Source organism: Entelurus aequoreus, linkage group LG04, assembly GCF_033978785.1.
Source record: "Entelurus aequoreus isolate RoL-2023_Sb linkage group LG04, RoL_Eaeq_v1.1, whole genome shotgun sequence".
Classification (NCBI taxonomy): Eukaryota; Metazoa; Chordata; class Actinopteri; order Syngnathiformes; family Syngnathidae; genus Entelurus; species Entelurus aequoreus.
The window spans coordinates 58,921,666-58,944,108 of record NC_084734.1 but is presented as its reverse complement, the minus strand read 5'-3'; the positions used below and the strand labels follow the sequence as shown (position 1 = coordinate 58,944,108).

The window sequence follows — 22,443 nt, the reverse complement described above, 5'->3', positions numbered from 1 at the left end:
TAGAGACATGACACCAAAAGCAGAGTCGAAATAAGTTATGTACATACATGTTTAATACAGTATCATTTGGACACAAATTAAATTCAAAAGTCAATCAAAAACGCTAAATGTTGACTTGGTGTGTTATCGTGTACGCATGCGTAGTATGGCTTGTTGGCAGATTTACTTCCGCATGCAGATTGGGTGGCAGCAGCAGACTCCCACAAGCTGCAGTTTTTGGTCTGATAGAACTCACTACCAATGCTACATGTGATCTTTCTACTTCATTTCTGAACTTAAGGTATGTTCTTGTTCACTAATAGAATATTTATGATTACGTTACACTCGTACAAATCTCAATTCAAGGTCCCGTGTGTTTCAATAATCGAGCTTGCATCTTTTTACTTTTAATGGCGGATTTTAGATATTACGTGGATGCCTAATTGTCCTTGAATGTTATTTCATGTCTTGTGTCAGTGCTACTTGGATTGCCTTAATCCATTCACTTGACGGCCGTGCGTTGCATGATGTTATTATGCGATGGCTGTTAGCATGTCGTTAGCTAGCGTCGCCCTACACTATTTGCGTGGTCGATTTGAACCAATAAGAAATTGTACAACACTTTAAATGTGTCATGTGACAGTCATGTGACTGTTGCAGCCGGATAAGACAGAGAGACAACAACAACATCAGCAAATACGATATGTACAAATATGATACGAAAAGTGATAGCAAAGAAGCAGTTAGTGAAGTAAACATTAATAACACAGAAATGACAATGAACGTTATTGCACTACAAATGAAGCAATACAAATACCAATAGAAATAGCAGTATTGATAATGAATAATAATAATTACCTCTATTATCAACAATTCAGTTGTTTCAAATGCAACAATACATATATCAATCATTCAATCAATGTTTATTTATATAGCCCTAAATCACAAGTGTCTCAAAGGGCTGTACAAGCTACAACGACATCCTCGGTACAGAGCCCACATACGGGGAAGGAAAACTCACCCCAGTGGGACGTCAATGTGAATGACTATGAGAAACCTTGGAGAGGACTGCATATGTGGGTAACCCCCCCTATATGTAATGATAACTTGAATTACAAAAGAAAGCAGATAAATGGAGGGGAAGAAAGAGAAGCGAACTGTATTAACATTGTAGATTGTTATAGTAACAATAGGTTAAGCTTTGTCAGTGTGCCATGTTTTACCCAGTTTCCCCTAGGAGAACAGCGTTTCTATATGTTTGGTGTATGTATGCATATGTGCTTGTATATGTACAGCATATTTATGTTTGTACAGTGAATGTGCATGTGGATGTATGTACTGTATTTGTGTATGTATGTGGTAGTGTATGTACCTGTGTATGTGAGTATGAATGTGTATTTGTATGTACAATATATTTGTCTCCCAGTGTGTGCGGGAGCCAAAGTACAGCCCCAGCCACCCAGAGAGCCCAACCCAAAACAGCAGGTGGGGTGCCCAGGTAACAAGGGACACTCGGCCCCACGCAGTCAGGCGGGCAAGCAATAGGATCACCAGAGCTGGGCCCACCATGCCGCCCGGCAGGGCCAGCAGCAGGCCATAGACAGACGTGCCCAGCAGAGGACAAGGCACGGGAGAAGCAGGGGACAGCCAGCCCCCAAAGAAGCTGATTTAAAAAGCTGGCTACTTATGGGCTTGGGTTTCGGTTAGTAAAAGCTGCAAGTGTCATGTGTCAATGTGAGGTGCGATATGTGTTGTTTGAGGCAGATGTGGATAAACACTTTTTTCCTGGACATAGCGTGCATGTTGCATAAACATTCTTGACTTTAATTTCAATGAGCAAAAAGTAGTGCCGGTATTTTCAGTTTGAGAACACTGCCTTTGAATTTCCCTGGCTCCGACTCATCACAATTATCGGGCGCTTGTTGTGTGTCAGTGAAACAGTGTGAGTAGGTCATGATCCGCCCATCTAGCCAATCCTCATCAGCGCATTTACAATGGCGTCATCATCTCCCCAGCCCCTCTGCTTTTTCTCCAGGCAGCTGAAATGTGTCCGGAACCTGACACTTTGCGCGTCATTCAACCAAACTGTAGTAACGAGCCACTTCACATTCTCAATAACGGCAACGGCGTCGCAACGATGGGAACAGTAATTAATTAGATTACTCGTTACTGAAATAATAACGCTGTTAGTAAGACCATTATACTCTAACGCTGTTAACTACTACCAACACTTGTTAACCATAACAATGAAGAAGAGCAGTAACATTGTTCATCCAAATAAATTAACATAGGGTGTGTTTTCATGTCTTTCAGGTATTTGTAGAGAAGTAGATGATGGCAAGTTTACAGTGTGAGCTTCCTCCAGAGCTGTGCTGTCGGCCGATGGCGTTTGTGGCTCTGACTGGTTTGGATGTGGTGTACAACGCTGTGCACCGCGCTATCTGGGATGTCTTTAGCACCAACAGACGGGCTGACAGAGTTCCAATCTCTTTCAAAATTCTCCCGGGTGACCATGAGTATCCCAAATGTCGTACTAAGGTGTGCCAATAGATAAAAGTTAAATTACTGAATGATAATAATACATGAGCATCCAATACATGAATGCTTTTAAGAAGAGTTGTAAATATTGCTGTCTCTGTGCTTGTACGGTATTTCAAATTGAGTACACCCCCTAATGTTTCAGTGCAGTAGTCTATGTACAGCTAGAACTGTTCACTGATAATGAGTCAAAACACAGCATGATTGCCCAATTAGCTGGCAACACAAGTGAGTAACTAGATGGTTGTGTCCTGCTTACAGTCAATCATAGTTGTGGTAGTGTGCAGGAGTGCTGCTAGCAAAGGGGAGATGTGGTTCAGGGAACCATGAATGTACTATTATAGAGGCTACTATTCCCTCTCTTCGAAAGCTGGGCTGTATGTGACTTTTGCAACATGGAGCTAGGAAGACTGATAAGGCCATTAGGTACAGGCCCAAACTGATAATATATCAATTAATTGAATGACAAATTAAAATAAACTCAATAATTCTGCCGGCATCGAAAAATTGCCATATGCCGTTCGTGGTGCATGTTTCATGCAATGGCTGTCTAACAACTTTCTCATGTCATGAACTCTGGTGACCAATGAGCGTGTCAGCAGGATAAACGACATTCAAAAGGGTGAAACTAAAAAGACGATACAATCAATATATAGATATGTGCAGCAAATATATACATGTAGACTGTACTGTAATGCTACTATAAACGACATAGAAACGATAAACAAATATGAATTTGTACTACTACGACTTGGATGACATTGCAAATCATGGCTGATTAGCATAATGAAGGGGCTCAATTTACGATCAAATTGTGAATTTAGCTGGCAATATCTCATACAAAAACAAAGATACAAACTTCTACCGTTTGGGGATATATGTATTTCATCATGAAGTATGTGCTGGCACCGTAACTTGCTCTGCTTGGCTTAGGTAACTTCTGTTCAATGAAGTGTGAGTCAAAATGCACACTCTTCAAAAATGCAGTAACTGCAGTGACCACCCGACAGCGACACATAGAACAGTATTAATTGCATGACAAACATTTCACACTTTACAACAATAGTTTGGTCAGAACAGAAAATGCCATGTATGTTTGTTTTCTTTGTCGCTTCCAAACAGGCTGCAAGTGGGTGCCATTTGTGCAACGCCCTCAGCATCTGAGCGTGTTTATTCAATAGCAGAACTGAATTAACGCAGTGAACCCCTTTGTCTGTCATCAACAATCTTTGTCTCAGCGTGCGGAGACGGGAGTGATACCTTACACACACGGTGCACGGACAGAGCCTCGATAGTGTCGCTGTTTGTTAGTAAGAATCATTGCAAAGTAACAAAACTTTGAAGGAAAATAAGATGATTGCAAAGCCAGACGTCCAGTGAGGGAATATTTCAGATTCAAACTGAGTGAGCAAGATGATCCCATCAAAACGGACCAACCAGCCATTATGCTAAATTTGTTGAAAAGTGATGGCCACAAATATTTATCAAAGATCCGTTTTTGCTAACAGAAAATGAGAGTTAGTTTTATGTTTGTTTAATCAAAGATTATTGTCCTTCCAATTACAATGCTAAAAAACCCACTAATGAGAATTAAAGTTTATAGCGTTTGAAAAGGTTACTTGCATTGTTATTATATATCATGATTACATTGGTGCTTAATTTGGTCTTAACATAATGCTGATAATAATATAATTTATCAACAATTTGTAGAACAATATCTCGTCCAGCAAAATTTGTTACCGGTCCAGGCCTAGTTAGATATAAGATTACTGCTTTGCATGTCCCAATATGATTAGGGCAGTGATATTCTCAACAAGGACATGTTCCTACTTGTGTTTCCAGATATTTACACAATAATGCTATGTATTGATGGTAAATGTATACTGCTGTACCAGTATCTTCAGTTCATATCAAAATAAAAACCCCAACACCAGGCATTGGAATGTTGTTATGCCATTTATTTCAAGAAGTTAATGCGACCTAGCAAAATTAACATGTACTGGATCTGGTGTGGACACCATGTTGGTTGATGCTAATATTATACTATTGTTGTGTCCTGACCTTTTGTTTAAATAGTTTCTGGCATATTTATTAGTGTTTGATAAATCTGAACTTGAATTTTTGGGACAATCCTTCTGTACACGGTCTTCTTTTAAGCTATATTTTGTCCTTTGAGGAAACACTGTATTCTACAATGGATGCCTAAATGATAGACATTGAATGTTTTCTGGATGTTTTTCTCTCCGTGTAGCGTACATCCTACGAGTGGTACATTCCTAAAGGGATCTTGAAAACATTGTGGATGAACAAGCACTTGAACCTAGTCCCAGCATTGGTTGTTGTCTTCTACGAACTGGACTGGGATGACCCACAGTGGAAAGAGAAGCAATCAGAATGTGCTACTAAGGTGGAGATTGTCAGGTATGTACAAATATTGATTTGATTGCAGTATTATTAAAAGTAAAATGAATGTCACCATACCTCCGAGTTCAGTCCAAAACTTGGGAGACAAACATTTGTGCGGCAAATTCCTGAAACACAATAGTGTTCCTGTTGCATAGAATAACTTGGACCATTGTAAACACATTGGCAGATCCTTGCATTGACATTTTAACCTTGCAAGCAAACATAGAACCCTGGGAATCTCAAGGCACCCCTTTAAGAACTCTCTTTTATAGCAGTTACACATTTTTGTAGTGTGATTCATGTAACTAAGTTGCTGCTGTAGCTTGTTTATTTCAGATGCAGTTATAGTAATTTCTTCAACTTCTTTAGTTCTACTAGTAGTGTTCCTCAAGGTTCCATTTTAGGTTCTGTCCTTTTCACTATTTGGGCTATTCAACTAGTGGCCCGTGAGTTTAGTTAAAAAAAACTGTGAGAGACTAACATTTTTGCAACAGATCTTTAAAAACACCAGAGTGCTGTCATATAAATGATCTTTGACTAGCTTTTTTGCAGAAGGTCACTAAAAAAAGCAGAGCTGTCCTGTAATCCTGAAAATGTGGCCCCTAAAACAATTTGGTTGAATATCCCTGATGTACACCATTTATCAAATGTTTTAGTAGCCTTCATTAGTATACACATTGTTACATAACCACAATGGATTTGAAATAAATCTATAAACAAATCAGCCTGTGAATAAAGTGTTTTTTCAACTTTAATTAAGTTCGACAAAATTATGGCATTTACCATTTACATTGTGTAGATAACATCCAGTGATTCAACTGCAATAATTGTAATTATATTCATCTTCATATTCGTTTTTAATGATGTCCGTAGGCATAAAATGTCCATGGGCTTAAAATGTTGCTTATCAGTGTGTGTTTGGGTACACTTACTGTAGCTTTAATCCCTAAATTACTTTGTTTAGCACAACTCTAAAATTAAAGTTTGAAGTGTACATGCTGATTTATTTATTTCGAATCCATTGTGAATGGCGTTTAATGTAAAGACAAAAAGCATTAAAACAATTAACTCTCCAAATATTTGTAGCTCTCACAGTAGCTGAGTTACTAAACAAGATTGACAGGAAAGGATCTTCAGTAATAAAGTTGTTGTTATAATTTGAAGTACCAGTGAAATGTTTGGACAAACTTACTTATTGCTATATATGAGGCAATGTTAAACTTATGACTATGTATTTAGTTTGTAAATGATTTGTATTTAGGTCAAGCCTTCAAAGCAGGAATACCAAAGTGGCCGTGGTTTTAATTCAGAAGAAAACTCCTCTGCCTCCAGGTGAGGAGTAAATATGCTAGTAATAACGTCACATTTATTATATCTATAGCTGTCTTTTCAGCAGGATTGCATACCATTTAAGTATTTCATACAATGTATTGTAAGGACAAATAGTTGAAATGTTGATGCTAATATCACACAACTGGCATGCATGTATATATTTTTTTAAATTATTTTTTACAATCCTTTCTACATCCTTTGATTGTTTATGTGTATATATGATTTAACCTTCAGAGAAAACGTTTTGTATATATTATGTCTTATGTGATTGCAGGATGTACAGAAATGTTTTTTTTTTTGGATTAAGTGAAGTTGTGAAAAGTATTCACAAAGTTTTAGTTTAGGATAAACATCAATATATTAATGCTTCTTCTTCCACATTCTTAACTTGACTTGTATCACTTTTTCATTTGTAACTTCTACTAAAAATGCAGTTATTTCTTCTTTATTTACGGTGTATATGCTGTATATTACATGAATTACTTTGTCTTGTGTTTGTGTAGGAGAAGACTTGGTGGCATCTGAACGAGCTGCAGCTCTTTGCCACGCCTGTGATTTGTCAGGAAAAAGTTTGTTTGTTCTTCCACACACTGACCACCTTGTTGGTTACATGATACGGTACTTTAATACTCCCTACAGCTGTATTAATATACTTAATTTACTGTGTTCACTTTTGTATGAACACTCCTCTAGCATTATTTTAACACAATGCACCCGAGCATGAAATAAAATAGCAACACGTTTGTATTATATGCTTTGAAATAAATATTCCATCCCAATACAATACAGAGATCACATGTTTATTATACTTGTAGTTGTAGTACTTGTAATATTGCACTTGTAGTTGTCGTGTATTATAGTTTCTTGTAATGGTTGTAGAGTGCATTGTAGTTGTACTTTAGTAGTTTCTTGTAGTTGTAATACTTGTATTAGTGTTCTTGTAGTTGTAGTACTTGTACTAGTATATTTGTAGTTTATTGTAGTCCACCAGTACAAGTAGCACTTGTACTGGTGGACTTGCACTGATGTTTGTCGCAGTAGTAGTAGTAGTAGTAGTACCTGTAGGTCATCTGACCACATCTCATTCTCTTGGGGGTCTTGTTGTGACTCATTCAGGTGTTTTTAAACTTGTAGTCCATTCCATTCTTGAGCAGGTCTACAATCTTTGACAGTTTGTTGGTCTTGTTCATGGTGGTGTAGAAGTTTGAATGACTGGTGTATTTTATACACATAATGAGATTATTTCAAGATTCACATTCTTTCTCTTCAAATAAAGCAAAAATAAAAATGTGTTCATATTTTTGTTCGAGTAAATGTACTAAATAAGTAGAGGATCAAATACTTGTTTTATGTACTAGTACTATGTTACATGTGCATGTGAATAGCTTACAGCAAATTTAAAAAAATCAGTATTAAATACAGTAAGTATTTTTCTTAATTTAATTCACAAAATCAAATAAGTTTCTGTCATATTTCAGTTTAATAAGCTGCACCTGTTTATGTAGTAAAAGTATAAAACGTATTATTTCAAGGTGAACCGTTAGGTTCCCTTCACAACTGTGAGTAGTGCACTATAATGTGTTGTGTGTAAAATAGTCTTATTTAAATCTTTGCAGGTTGGAGAATGCTTTTTACGAGCATGCTCAGACATACTATTACAATGAAATCCGCAGGGTTAAATCCCATAAGGAGTTTCTCAACAAGACTACACATCAGGTAACTATGGAAATAATATTTGCACGTTAATGTGAAGCATAAGCTTTTCTTGATGACATTTACATGATTAGTACAATATACTTTTATCTTTTTTCTTGTAGCTGCTGTTTGTTCGACACCAGTTTAAAATTGCTTTCTTCAGTGAGCTAAAGCAAGACACCCAGAACGCTTTAAAGTAAGTCATTAGTGAGTTAGTTTTTCACTGCATGTTTTAAAAATCAAATACATCTGACCCATTAGAACACAGATCTGGTCTACCACATTGTTTATGTGGCCCATGAATGCCTAGAATTCTCATCATTCTTCCTAATTAATTTTTTATTTTGACCGAAAATGCATATACAGCAAACAATTACATGTCTTTTATACTTGAATATTATTTAATTATGCAAAAAAATGCCCTCTGAGGGCAGCCATAACTGCAACATGCCCTCAATGAAAAATAGTTTGCATTAGAACATTACACAGAAAAAAAATCATCTTGTAATTGAAAAATAGTCTTATTCTCTACTCTTTTGATTGTTATTAGGGATGTTCGGTAATATTGATTGACCAATATTGAGATTAAAAAAAAAGAGACGATCATATCTGTATCCTTTTTTTGGTGATATTGATTTCAGATAAGGTAATGCCTGGTTTTCTTTGCGTGAGTGATGACCTCGCCAGCAAGTGTGCCAAGTTTAACATTTACCCATATGGGATTGATTTTAGTGTAAAAGTGAAGAACATCAAAGTGAACCCTACATCTTATACAGGATCTTCAATTATGCTTGTGTAAAAAGATTGTACAAGCTGCTTGAAATGTTTTATTTTACAGGCACTACAGGACTGCTTATAGTCTTGTCCAAGAGCTCAGAGCCTACGAGTCAAACATGCTGGAGATCAAAACATTGGCAGGATTTATTAACTACAAGGTCTGTATCTGTTTGATACCCTATTCTGTAATGATCAACATCTAGCAATACCTGTATGTGTCAATACACTGGAACGGTACACATATTTGTCACACAGAGATGTAATGATTTGATTGTTAGTTGGGATGAAACGTTAAATAACAAGCAGTATCAGCTGAGCCATTAGTGAAATTAGAGCAGGAAAAGATTCACAGTTCTCGTTACTTGTAGACAGAATGCAAGTTCAATGTTACTTACTAAAGCCACCAAAGAGAAAACATGGACATTGTAAAGAAATGTAAATGTTAAATATCCAGTGACAACACAATAGAGAAAAGAATTACAAGCTGCTGATTGTGTTTTTCTTCCTTTATTTTTAGGTGTGCCGTCTTTGTTTCCAGCACAATACTCCTCTTGATGCTATTTCTCAGTTCAGAAAGCACATTGACCTTTTTAAGAAAAAGATTGGTTGTGCTGAGCTGGCCTTTGAGCATGCAGCATGGATGTCAAAACAGTGAGTATAATATACATTAGACTGCTAAAATTTGTTGTGTGTATATTTATATTAGGGCTGTCGGTAATAACAAGTTAACTCACGTGACTAATCGCAAAATATTATCGCAATAATCATGCAATGTATTAACTGACCGTGGATGGTTTACTGAAAAGTGGGTGATGAACATTGTGTAAAAAATATTTCTTCTCAGGTTCCAGTCTTTTGGTGAGCTTTTTGATGAAGCAATCAAGTTAGGCCTGCCAGCTATCCAGACACAAAACCCTGGTTTCTACTACCAGCAGGCTGCCTGCTACAGCCAGGACAGGAAGCGACAAGCATTGCAGCTCAGTCAGGTGATTTTTTTTTCATTGTACGCTTCAATAAGCTCTTAAAATAGGAATCATCTTTTATTTTTAGTTTTAGACAAAATGTAATCATAACGTGGACAATTTGGAGTGAAACCCCAGGAATGTTTATTCCCAAAACCTTTTTGCCTGCATGGGTGAAATAATTATTGGTTGGTAGTTTGTGTGGTTTGCTTTATAATAGTGCCTTAAATCAGACTGATGTCACATGTGAGTGCTATCATTTCATACATTGATGCTATAGTCAGACTTTTTAACTAAAGTGAAAGTAAATATAAAATAGCTGCAAAACAAGATGAAATCTAAGCAGCATTGAATGGGTGCTCACCCACACAAATGTTGGTGGTGCAGAAGTTGATGCAAGTAGAAATACGGGTGTTGATTAAGCCAGCAGGGGGGGAAGGCTAAACTAAACGAATAGAAATTGAGGCGTTGACATATTAATCTCTTCACAGTGTCATCTTCATTGTACACACCAATCATGACCTCAAGAAGCGAAGTCATTCAACTTGTGTTTCCCTTTAATATGATGTTGATCAGAAAATGCCCTTAGAGGAGTACGGTAGGCTCTGTGCAAACAATTTCCTGTCGCCACTGGGCGGCGCTGTTGAGGAAGTGACCTATGTATGTCATGTTGTTCACTCCCACCAAATGACTATAAAGATCTGTGCAATACATGTCAGTGTTGAGATCATGATATCAACATGAACACATCTAGTAGCTTTAGCATCAGCCTGTTTTGCCAGTGACTTTAGCATTAGTTCAACTCTGCTTTGAGCAAACTAAAACAAAAGTCTTGTGACTGACTTTTGGTACAACATGTAACAAAGTACTGTAAATAATGAATATTTGATTTGATTTATATTCGTTCCTCTTGTTTATTGCCTCTATTTTGGTACATATCCTCAAACAAGGAGCTTGTAAAGTTCAGTTCTGAGTTGGTCATATGGATTGTTGGTATGATGACCCACTGTGACTTTTTTCAATCTTGCTAAATTTCTTCAGCTTGATCAATTTATTTGGGGGGGTATTTATATTTGTTGTGATATGAATATTGTGTTAGGCTGGAGCGGTGTATCCTTCATCTGACCCATTGGACACCCAGAATGCAGGACTGGACTACTATGGTCAGAGACCATGGAGACAAGGACATCAGAGTAAGTCTTTAATGCATATTGACGTTTATGGCTATGTTCACACTAGCAGCACTCAATCAGATGTATTCATCTTATTCTTCTTGTGTCCACATTGATTTGATGAAAAAAAGTTTTGGCTGTAAGGATCCAAACCACTTCACATCTCTCAAAATTCATATCATCATCATATCAAATTCATGCACACGCACACGCACACGCACACACACACACACAACCAACATTTTTGTATGTATTTGAAGTAACCGTATGCCTTTATCATGATTTTATGTCCCATCAGTTTCAATCAATATTGGATTCATTTTATCTACAGTTAAGAAACAAAGTGCAAAACATAAAACTGATTAACTTTTGTGTAAGCAGTTTTGATTATGAAAAGGAAACAAAAAACACTGTAAACAGCTGACAGGTCATTCTATGATAAATAAATATAATTCTCAAATAAGTAAAACAGTTCTCAAGTATTAGTTTTTTCGTAAAGTACAAGAATACAGACAAGTACAACAGGCATAGTTTTGAGTGTGAATGATTATTTGGTTTGTAGTTAAGTTTATTATTGGTAAAGTTAATTATTATTATTTGAAGTACAGTTTGTGGTTAAGTGTATTATTGTTTGAAGTACAGTATTAATAGTTAGTTTGTAGTCATGTTCTCCATTTCTACTGAACAACTTCATCTTCAGCTTCATCTTATCCAATTGTCTTTGTTTAAGTATTGCACCTGGAAGTGTTCCCAAACAGGATACTTTTACCATGAAAGAGGCTCTTTGAGCTCTAGATTCTCCATGGCACCATCGGTAGCCATGACTACTGCTAGCCAAAAGCTGCACTAGATTTGATAGATTAGATTTGTTTACCAACTAGATGCCATAAAAACGTTCTGTTTAACAATACACGTTTGTTTTAATTGAATACAAAAAAGTCTGATTACAAATACATGTACTGTTTGCATATGTACTAAATTGTAATATTTGTGTACGTAAAAAATGTCCTATATCAAAACTTATAAATGACTGTTTGAAGCCTTTGATGTGATCATAGCCTTAAATACTGGAATATTTAAAATGTTATAATTTTTCTTGTAGGTATTGATCCTCCTGACCAAGACAAAGAAAAGAGAGGAATCCTAGCGTTACAGATGAAAGAAAGAGATGTACCACATTCAGTAAGTGCATGCAATGGTACACAACACCCTTATCTTTTCAAGGGAGAAAACTGTAGGAAGTAAACTTGGATAGACTTTAGAGTAGTCAGTGTACTTCTGGTAGAGCAGTAAAGATTTACTATGCACTAAAAATGAACATTTTCGTGTAAATATCTGGAAACAAAACTGAATACATCGATAAGAGAATTGTGTCTACAGTCAAGCATGGTCGTGGTTATGTCATGCTCTTTGGCTACATGAGTGCTGCTGGCACTAGAGAACTATGGTTCATTGAGGTGAAAGATGAATTCCAACTGCAGATAGTCTCTATCCCTCTCCGTTTTTTCTTCTTGAGTTTAATTTCAGCATATTGTTGTCCTGATAAGGCCATCAATGAATTGTTTTCATGAGTAGAATGCATCTTATTATGCATTGGCGTCCTGATAAGGACATCAATGTATCTGCTTAAGTTATTTGCAGCATAGCATGTTTTGTTGTCCTAAGTCTTGTTTAGGACATTGTGTCTTTTTTCTTTAGTTGAATGCAGCATAAGCATATCAATGTATCTTTCTTTGGAAGTGACATTCAGCATACAATGCATTGTCGTCCCAATTAGGACATTAAAGTATCCTTTTTATTGAGTAGAATGCAGCGTATGTTGCATTGTCATCCTATTAACGACATTAACATATTTCTCTTAAGTTATTGTCTTCCTGATAAAGACATCAAAGTATATGTCGTCTTAATTTGAATGCTGCATATTATGCATTGTCTTCCTGATCATTTGAAATCAGAGTATCCTTCCTTAATTGAGAGCAGCTAATCCCAAAGTGTCGTCCTTACATGTCATCCGACATCAAAGTTTCTTCCTTCTTTAGTAGAATGTACGATGCAGTATTGTTATATGTACCGGTAGTATAAAAAAAGGTATTGATAAAAAATATGAAATAAGTATTTAAATTTTAAGGATCTTATATAGTTATTATTGTGAAAACATGTGCAGTGTAGACTGAATGCATTCGCTCCTTCTTTCTCTGTACATACAGTACATTGAGTACTTTGATGTGTGCTGTGTGTTCAGCATTTTAGTATATACTGTATTAAAACAAAAGATTGTGTCTGCACAGGAGGTGATCATCACTCTTCTCAGTAATGCTGTTGCCCAGTTTAAGAAGTACAAGTGTCCACGAATGAAAAGTCACCTCAGTAAGTAACACTTTACTATCACAGCTCTTATTTAATTAATGTTCAGCTACACAACCACCATAAAACACACACTCTTATGACTACTAGCAACACCACAATACACGCACATTATTAAACAAACTTCACATTTGTGTTAGTGGATGTCTTCCCACACTGGAAAAAATGCCCCTCTTAAAAAGAGTAATAAAACAAAATAAAATAATACAAGTTAATTTTGCTTGACAGTAATGAGCAGACAAATCTCCCAATAGAACAAGTCAACATTGTCTTGGTGAGATTTCATGATATAGTACATTATATTTAAGCTTTAAAAACATAAATGAGCTTGAAATGAGCAATTCAAGTATTATTAGCTATACTTACTAGTATTGTGGAGTAGTTTGTCTTATAACAAACGTGTGATGCTCAAAAGTAGTATTTCTTTCCTCAGAAGATCTATAGCTTAAAAAAAAGTTTTTATGTGACATGTTTAGATATTTTGAGTAGCAATTAGAAATATACATACTTGGTGAGATTGGGTGTTTCCATTGCATTCATCCCAATACAGCTATAATTCATCCCAATGTATCCAGCACAATGTAAATATATATACTTGCTAAGATAATTTTCACTGAGCAGGCTATAAGTCTTTTCTTTATACGGAGATGTTTTTCCCTCTCCGAAGTACATTGTTCTTCTGTACTAAGATAGTTTTTCCAATCACTATAAGATGCATATAGAACGTGTGCTGCACTTATACTTAAATCAGGGCCCTTTGTTTTTTAACACAATTAATGTCCTTCCTAGGTGTGGTTGGTTTGTCCATCCATCCATTTTCTACCGCTTGTCCCTTTCGCTGCATTCGAGCGGTAGGCGGGGTACACCCTGTGCAAAACATAAACAGCAGAGTGTCAACTAAATTTTAATGGGGACTGAAATGAGTACAATCAATGAGAAATCTACATTTCTAAGCATTGTTAGTTTCGTTTTCGATTTGTAATTGGCTGATCAGTGCAAGTTTATTTTATAATGTATCCATGGTAACTGTTTTGCATTTTTTGCCAGTGGTGCAAATGGGAGAGGAGTACTATCATGCTCAAGATTATGCCAAAGCCCTCAAGTAAGTCATTAGTTTTTCTCGACTTTTCACTTTTACACGCTGATATTTATGTTCCTAGATGAACACATCACATTTAATTTGCTATTTTTACTTTTATGGTTTCAAAGATTGTCTTGTCAGTGAGTTGTTCTGTGCTTGTTTTGTTATCAGGCTGTTGGACTATGTGATGTGTGACTATCGCACAGAACATTGGTGTGGAATCCAGTCAGCCATTTTAACCACAGCGCTTCATTGTGCCTACCTGATGGCCAGTGTCAAGGACTACATCATATATTGTATGGAGCTTCTGGGCAGAGGTAAGTACGTAGTATTCAGACACTAAACCTCTAAGCCAGAGTGTTAATGCACAATTAAGTGTAATGTGTAGTGGTTCAGACTAGTGGTGTCTCCATGGGAGTAGGGCTGGGCGATATGGCCTTTTATTAATATCTCGATATTTTTAGGCCATGTCACGATACACGATATATATCTCGATATTTTGCCTTCTCTTTGAATTAACACTTGATGCATATAATCACACCAGTATGTTGATTCTATGTGTCTACATTAAAACATTCTTGTTCATACTGCATTAATATATGCTCATTTTAAACTTTCATGCAGAGGGGGAAATCACAACTAAGTCAATTTACCAAAACTGTATTTATTAAACAGTTATTAAGCAGTGGCACAAACGTTCATGTCATTTCCAAAACAAAAAGTGCAAATTGTCAAGAGACATTTTAAAACAAGCTATAAGTGCACTTTTATGAATGATGTCACTAAGATGACATATCAAAACAACACTAAATTAAAGTGCACTTTTTGTACAGTAAGTGCACTTTTGTGCATGATGTCACAAAAGATATTTCAATAACTGTCAAATAAAAATGAACTGCATAATAGGAAATCAAATAGTGTATGTCCTTCGCTATGTGGTAGGTTACTGCGAACGTTATCTCCTGTTGTTGACTATTTTTTCATACGGTGTTGATCTGGAAATGGTTGCTTGGGCATTTTGTTGGTGTGGTACCGGCCGAGATGTTGACATGCGGAGTTTCAAGCACTCTTCATTCTCTAGCGGGTGACTTTTCAAATCATGCTACATTAGCAGTGGTGCTACTTTTTGTAGAAACGCTTTTGCCGCATAAATGTTCAACATATTCCCGCTTGAAGCCAAACCACCGCCAGACGATGGACCCCGTGCTGTTTTTCTTGTGAATTAATTATTCCTCTATTTGTTACCAGATTCGCACCTTCTCTCTCTCGTATTACCACCCGCACCGCACCGTTAGCTTCACTGCTAATGTTACCATGTCGCTACCTCTCTGCTCCGCGGGAGCGTGTGACGTTGCACACGTGACGTATGTAAGAAGGTGCGCTTGTTTTACGTCTCTGTGAGAAGGAGAGACAAGAAAGAGTGAGAAACGCATGCAGTGTAATGCCCGCAACTATAAGCAACTGCGTGAGAACGTAAACTCGAATATCACGATATAGTCATTTTCTATATCGCACAGAGACAAACCCGCAATATATCGAGTATATCGATATATAGCCCAGCCCTACATGGGAGGTTGACCAGGTGAGTAACTGAGTTCTCTCATGTACAGCAGGTGGGTTGCAGGATGTTTTGAGATGATGTATGCAGGGCTCATCAACACAATGTTCAAAAGTCCTTATAAATGAAGTTGTTGTAATGCATCACCATCAACATTTGCTGTTAAACAAGCACTGAAGTGATTTTCTTTTCTTTTTTTTATAATTCCACACACCGTGTTCATATATAGTGAGGGATGTTACAATATGTATTCATGCATTTTAAAGGAGTATGTTACAGGATATATTATAGGGCTACAACGATTAATTTGCTTGATAAAATTGTTGCGTCGGTTAATTGTTTGAGTTTAACTTATAAAAATTGTTCACTTCGCACCGCGTGGAGTGCTCTGAATTTTAAATATGTGGACATAGTTTCCGCACGGCCACTGCAATACGGCACACATAAGAGCAGTGGTGTGTGGGTGCCGTGATCTGTGTGGCGGCACACAGCTGACTTTTTGTTTATCTTTATAAATGTACACATTATAAAAGTGCATCTCAATGTTGTTGATGTGCGTTTGGAAAAAAAAAAAGGCAAGCAGAAAAAAGTTATTTATTTCGACTATTTTACTTAAAATACGCATTGAGGCTACAAAGTGTGTTTTAACCGATTACTCGATTAATCGAACACATTTACGGACGGATTACTCAATGACTAAAATAATAGCTGCAGCACTAATATATTCATATATTGTGAGGGATGTTACAATATACAGTGTATGTTACAGTATATATTCATATTTTTGAAGAGTATGTTACATTATATATTTCTATATTCTGTAGAACAACATACAGTATATAGTCATATCCTTAAAGGAAACTATACCTGTATATATTCATATCTTTTAAGGGGTCTGTTAAAGTATACATTTGTATATTTTTTTGAAGATCCTGATATTTGGATGTTCTATTTCAGCTTCAACACTGACCAAGGAGCAAAAGTCCCGGATTGAGCAGAACCTCATAAAAGTTCTCAAGGTGCGTCCACAGCATGTCTATCTCTAATTTATTGTTACCCACATATAAAGAAAACCGAGTACTGTAAAAAGATATATGTTTTGCAGATGGGAAGTAAAGACAGTAGAATTATAAGAAACATAAACCTGCAAATATCACTTATATAGTGATGTTTCTCGTATCATAATTTTAGGTGGTGAGCCCCCCTATGAAACTATCCTTCATTGCTCAAGATCCTTTATTTTTTATTGATTCATGAAATTAATTTTTACAGACAATCCACTGCTGTAATGTTTTTATGTTCTTGCAGTGGAGGAAAATATGGATTCATAATTATTTGCTTCTGTTGTTGTATAAGTTGTAGATAATATAATAATAAACATGTCAATCCTTTGTATGGCTCGTATTCAAATATATGTGTTATGGCACTGAGACTGAAAGTATAAATCCATTAGACGAGCACTTAACATTTGAGGTTGTCAATCTTTTGTTTTAATTACAAAAAAAACATAAATCCATGCGCTAGAAAACTTTTATGGCATATTAATTGCAAATGATAGTGTAAATGACCGTATGCTGTATGTTCATAGTGATCATCTCTCCATGTGTTGTTTCTAACAGAATAAGATTCCTGATGCCGAGCCTCAGTGTGATCAATCTTCTGCTGCTGCTGCACGTGCAATGTGGAATGAAAGCATTACTTCATGTGGCTCAAACCAATGTATTATTGATGTGCAGGACTATATACCCTTTAGTGAGTAACACCCATTATACTGTACTCAACAGTGCATTTGACATGACATAGAATCATGGCCAATGGCTTTATTACACATGTCTAACAATGAGTCTCTATGCTTTCAAAAACCAATAGGTAGTAGGTAAGGTGCAACACTACCCATTGCTACTGGGTACATACAGTACCTTGGATAATGTTCAAATCCAACACAATAAACTGCAAACTACTGGCAGCTAATTCTCCAATTAAGATAATTGTGAAAAAATATACAAGATTATTATAGGTTGAGGTACTGTAATAATAGTTTTAGTTTGTGGTATTGTTCTCCATCTCGACTGAACAATAGCGACACATTGCTTTCTACTTATTTACTTGTCTTTGTTTACATATTTCACCGAGAAGGCTAAGCGTTGCTAAATAGTCAACTTTAACCATAGAATAAGTTTTTCAACTTCTGGCTCCTCCTTGGCACCATCACTAGCCATGACTCCTGCTAGCCAAACACTGTATTTGTCTTCTGAGTAGTTGCCATAAACACTTCTTGTCTATCACTTTTATTGTGTCCCGTGTGGTAAATCCATACTCCTCTATACTAAACGTAATGTTCCGTAAATTAAGTACAGGTATTACTGAAAAAGTTTAAAACTTTGTTGTAGTTAGTACTTTAAATACACACATGTCTGTGAACAACCAGGTCATGATTTTAAGTTCAAAACAACTGTAGAATGTGTGGCAGAATACTTTATATAATTTCATAAGGCAGTTTGTGTGGTGTAATTTTTAGAGACATTTTTCACCTCCTTCTGTGCCCCTAGTTCAATGCAAAGCCAAGTTCCAGTCTCCCAGTTTTCATGTGGACCAAGCTATCCAACTGCAGGTGTTCCTGAGAGTTGACTGTCCTCATCCTATATCCTTCACCAAACTGGCTGCCAGCTTGAGTAATCAGGTACAAAATATTGAAATAACTGCATTACTATACTTCACTTACCGTATTTTTCGGAGTATAAGTCGTAAGGCCCTGTGATGAGGTGGCGACTTGTCCAGGGTGTACCCCGCCTTCCGCCCGAATGCAGCTGAGATAGGCTCCAGCACCCGCCGCGACTCCAAAAGGGACAAGCGGTAGAAAATGGATGGAAAATGAATGGATGGAAGTCCCTCCGGAATATGAGTCGCACCGGCTGAAAATGCATAATAAAGAAGGAAAAAAACATAAGTCGCACTGGAGTATAAGTCGCATTTTTTGGGGAAATTTATTTCATAAAACCCAACACCAAGAATAGACATTTGAAAGGCAATTTAAAATAAATAAAGAATAGTGAACAACAGGCTGAATAAGTGTACGTTATATGACGCATAAATAACCAATTGAGAATGTGCCTGGTAAGTTAACGTAACATATTATGGTAAGAGTCATTCAAATAACTATAACATATAGAACATGCTATATGTTTACCAAACAATCTGTCACTCCTAATCGCTAAATCCGATGAAATCTTATACGTCTAGTCTCTTACGTGAATGAGCTAAATAATATTATTTGATATTTTACGGTAATGTGTTAATAATTTCACACATTAGTCGCTCCTGAGTATAAGTCGCACCCCCGGCCAAACTATGAAAAAAACTGCGACTTATAGTCCGAAAAATACGGTTCTCTTATTTATACTTCATCTGTTTACATTTCTCAAATTCTTTTTTTATGCATTCTAATTTTTTAAATACGGCAAGTACTAGGTGGCTAACAATGAAGCTCATGGTAGTAATCTATTGCGTCAAATAAAAACCTCTAAAAAACATCCAAAAACTGCCAACAATACTACTTTTAGTGGCGCCGTGATCACAGAGCGGTAACTAGTTTATCACCTCTGACTTGGTAAAAGTTAATTTTAGATTATGAATCATGCATCACACTTGTATAGTAGAAAATTGTGGCCATAAACCAAGGAATTGGTCAACTTTGATAAATAACTTAGACCCGGAGATCGAGAGAAAAACATAAAAAGAAGCTTGTTTGCGCCCAACTTTTTTTTGTTGTTTTAAGGATTATGATTAATTCTTAATCCAAACCAGAATATATAAACATCCCATCAGTCGGCATACCAGTGAGAGCAGACATTGTACCGTAAGTTATTGTGTTTTTTTATGTTCATAGTTTGCATTTCTTGTTTAGCATTAAGTAATAGTGCTACTTGCTGGATCTGCCTATTACTCAGCTTCTAAAACTTGTAGCTCATCCTTCGTATATTCAGGCTCAAAAATATAAGATTCTGGATCATCATCTGTATCAAAGTAGTTGTCGTTGACTCTCATGAAGTCTGCCATGATTAGTGGTAGCTATTTTTGTTGCAGGAATTAAAAACGTTGTGATGCGTCTGTGAAATGAATGCGCCGTCATATGCTTAAAATGCCCAAAATATGTAAATATTACATTTTATTATAAATGTGCTTGTTACTACATTACATATAAGTATAATTACAGTGTGTATTTAAAAAGTTGATGGAGGTTTTTGATATTTTTTAGAGCGAAAATAGAGCATTATTCGTTCTTATCTGTGCTGTAAAGTTCAAATTTGAATGACAATAAAAAGGAAGTCTAAGTCTAAGTCTCTACTCCCAAATTTTCCAGACTCTTGCTAGCGTTCATTTTCGAGTTAGAATGCATTAAAAAAACAACAATATATGCGTGCTTGTCTCACATAAGGATTGTCTACGATGGGCACGGTTCCACAAAAAGAGCAGTTCCCCTTTAATCACGGGTCAAAAAGGATTTTCACATTTGTTTGTTTGTGTTTACCTTTTATGATACTACTTTAAAAACTGTTTGTCTTGTTTTGTTAGTAGTTTTAAGTACAATCTCAGATGTATTATTGCACATTTATTTTTTCATTTAGACATCATGTATTAACATGTAGTGTGGGTCTGAAAATCCCACTTAAACTTCAAATCTAAGTATGGAAAACATTGTAATTTTTTTTAATTTCTAACATGTAATAAACTTACAATGTATCGAATTGAAAAAACCTGTTTAGATATGTATCAAACAACAAGTTTCATGCAGTAAAATACACTTATTAACATTCAAACACTTTAACCATAAAACATACACAGAGGATCCTGTATCTGCAACTTGTAGACGACAGAGTATACATGAGGATACAAGAAGTCTTTGGTGGTGTCTGTTACCGTACAGTAATTTAACAATGATGCCCTTTTACTGCCAAATGAATATTAAGTTTGTGTGGTATAAAACAAGTGAAACAACAATAAAACCTTGTGTGTAGGGTTTAAAGTTACAAACAACACTTGTGCACAACATTGATAACAACTTCCTGAAAACCCAAGTTGATTCGATGCAATTGAATAAAAAGCCTCAAAACATTGCAACGTTTGCTATAAGTTTTTGTAATAGCTGCCACAAATTCAGGTATTTTAGGCCAACAAAGAACAATCACCAAAAAAAAAGCAAAATCTTGGAGGGACTGTAATAGGATATTTCATTCTCCTATTTAACTGTGGTCATTTCAGTACTTCTCCACATCAGTTGTTCACATGGTAGCCGTGTTTACTCACCCTTCCGAGAGTATGGCCAACTCTATTTCAAAGTTGGTTGCAAACATGGCGCCCTGTAGTCCTGTGAGGAGCTTTTGACCAATCATTTACGAGATCATCTGGCCATATCGCCGATTGGTCAAAAGTCGCTCATGTGACTATAGGGCGCCATGTTTGCTACCAACTTTGAAACAGAGTTTGCCATACTTTCAATGCACGGCTCTGGCCCTTCTCAGTCTTCCTCATCAACCAAATGGCCTGTAATGCTTTGATTGGTTAATGGCGAGCTTTTCCAGCAGGAGGAAAGTGGTGTCATATTTATTGTCTGCATTTACTTTTGGATGAAAAGCAGATCCTGCTCCTTTTATGCCGCACTACAGCACACCCAAATGCACAGCAAACATGACCACACAAATATGACATTTTGAAATATGAAACATTTTTGATTATTTTACTTGACTGATTGACACAATTTAAAGACTTATTTGCGATTTGAAGTCTACCAGCTAAGGGTTCCCTTTCTACTGTTAGATGTGTGAAATGATTGTTTTCTGCTTTCTTTCAAGGAGTACAATCAATGGTGTTTTGTGGAGGCAACAAGTCAGGAGTGCAAACTTCTAATGCCTGGAAAAACCAAATGTTACAACTTCAGCTTTGTGGCAAAAACCAAAGATATCGGGAAAAAAATTGAGGTGAGTTAAACTGGTGTGTTGACTCAGGGTCTTCACACTTTTGTGGACCCTAACCCTGACAAGTATGGTTGGAACGGGCTAATTTTCATTACCATTAAAGTGAATTAAATACCATTAAAGTTAATTTGAAATCCATGTAACAATTGTAGTTTTTATTACAGTGTCAAATATATCTCTTAAACTGTTTTTATTGTATTCTCTGAATTCATTGAAGAAAAGCTAGCAAAATATCACAAATTTTAGCATTAAAATTGTAAAATGAAAACTTTTTGTCACATGAGCAAAACTGCTAATGATAGTCAATAAATGTCAGTTTCATTGATTTTACTTCAATATAGGCTTCAGTATCCCCCGCGACCCTGAAAGGGATAAGCGGTAGAAAATGAATGGATGGATGGATGGATATGTTCTTCAAGTCAAAGTACATTTATACTACACCAAAAAGTCTGTTCAAGCCATGAAAATACATTTAGCATTAACAATGTAACTTATTTAAAAGTGTCCATCCATTTTCTATAGTGTTTGTCCTCCAGTTGGTTCACGGGTAAGGTAGAGCCCACGACACAAACTTGCAAACCATATTCATACCTGCTGTATGGACAGT

At 36.3% G+C, this 22,443-nt stretch overlaps 1 protein-coding gene across 1 annotated transcript in view; it reads left to right on the top strand.

The window, feature by feature from the left end:
* The first annotated feature begins 144 nt into the window (after positions 1-144).
* The window catches only part of trappc11 (trafficking protein particle complex subunit 11), a 40,072-nt gene continuing 17,773 nt past the window's right edge, over positions 145-22,443 (top strand). Inside the window, exons 1-19 of the mRNA XM_062045347.1 lie at positions 145-280; positions 2,293-2,517; positions 4,769-4,938; positions 6,185-6,255; positions 6,759-6,873; positions 7,872-7,971; positions 8,073-8,146; positions 8,789-8,885; positions 9,245-9,378; positions 9,572-9,713; positions 10,789-10,882; positions 11,964-12,043; positions 13,150-13,228; positions 14,273-14,327; positions 14,478-14,623; positions 16,822-16,883; positions 17,484-17,616; positions 18,414-18,544; positions 21,714-21,839. Of these exons, the coding sequence (XP_061901331.1) occupies positions 2,311-2,517; positions 4,769-4,938; positions 6,185-6,255; positions 6,759-6,873; positions 7,872-7,971; positions 8,073-8,146; positions 8,789-8,885; positions 9,245-9,378; positions 9,572-9,713; positions 10,789-10,882; positions 11,964-12,043; positions 13,150-13,228; positions 14,273-14,327; positions 14,478-14,623; positions 16,822-16,883; positions 17,484-17,616; positions 18,414-18,544; positions 21,714-21,839 (2,016 nt within the window). The 5' untranslated portion in view covers positions 145-280; positions 2,293-2,310. The remainder of the gene's footprint in view (positions 281-2,292; positions 2,518-4,768; positions 4,939-6,184; positions 6,256-6,758; positions 6,874-7,871; positions 7,972-8,072; positions 8,147-8,788; positions 8,886-9,244; positions 9,379-9,571; positions 9,714-10,788; positions 10,883-11,963; positions 12,044-13,149; positions 13,229-14,272; positions 14,328-14,477; positions 14,624-16,821; positions 16,884-17,483; positions 17,617-18,413; positions 18,545-21,713; positions 21,840-22,443) is intronic.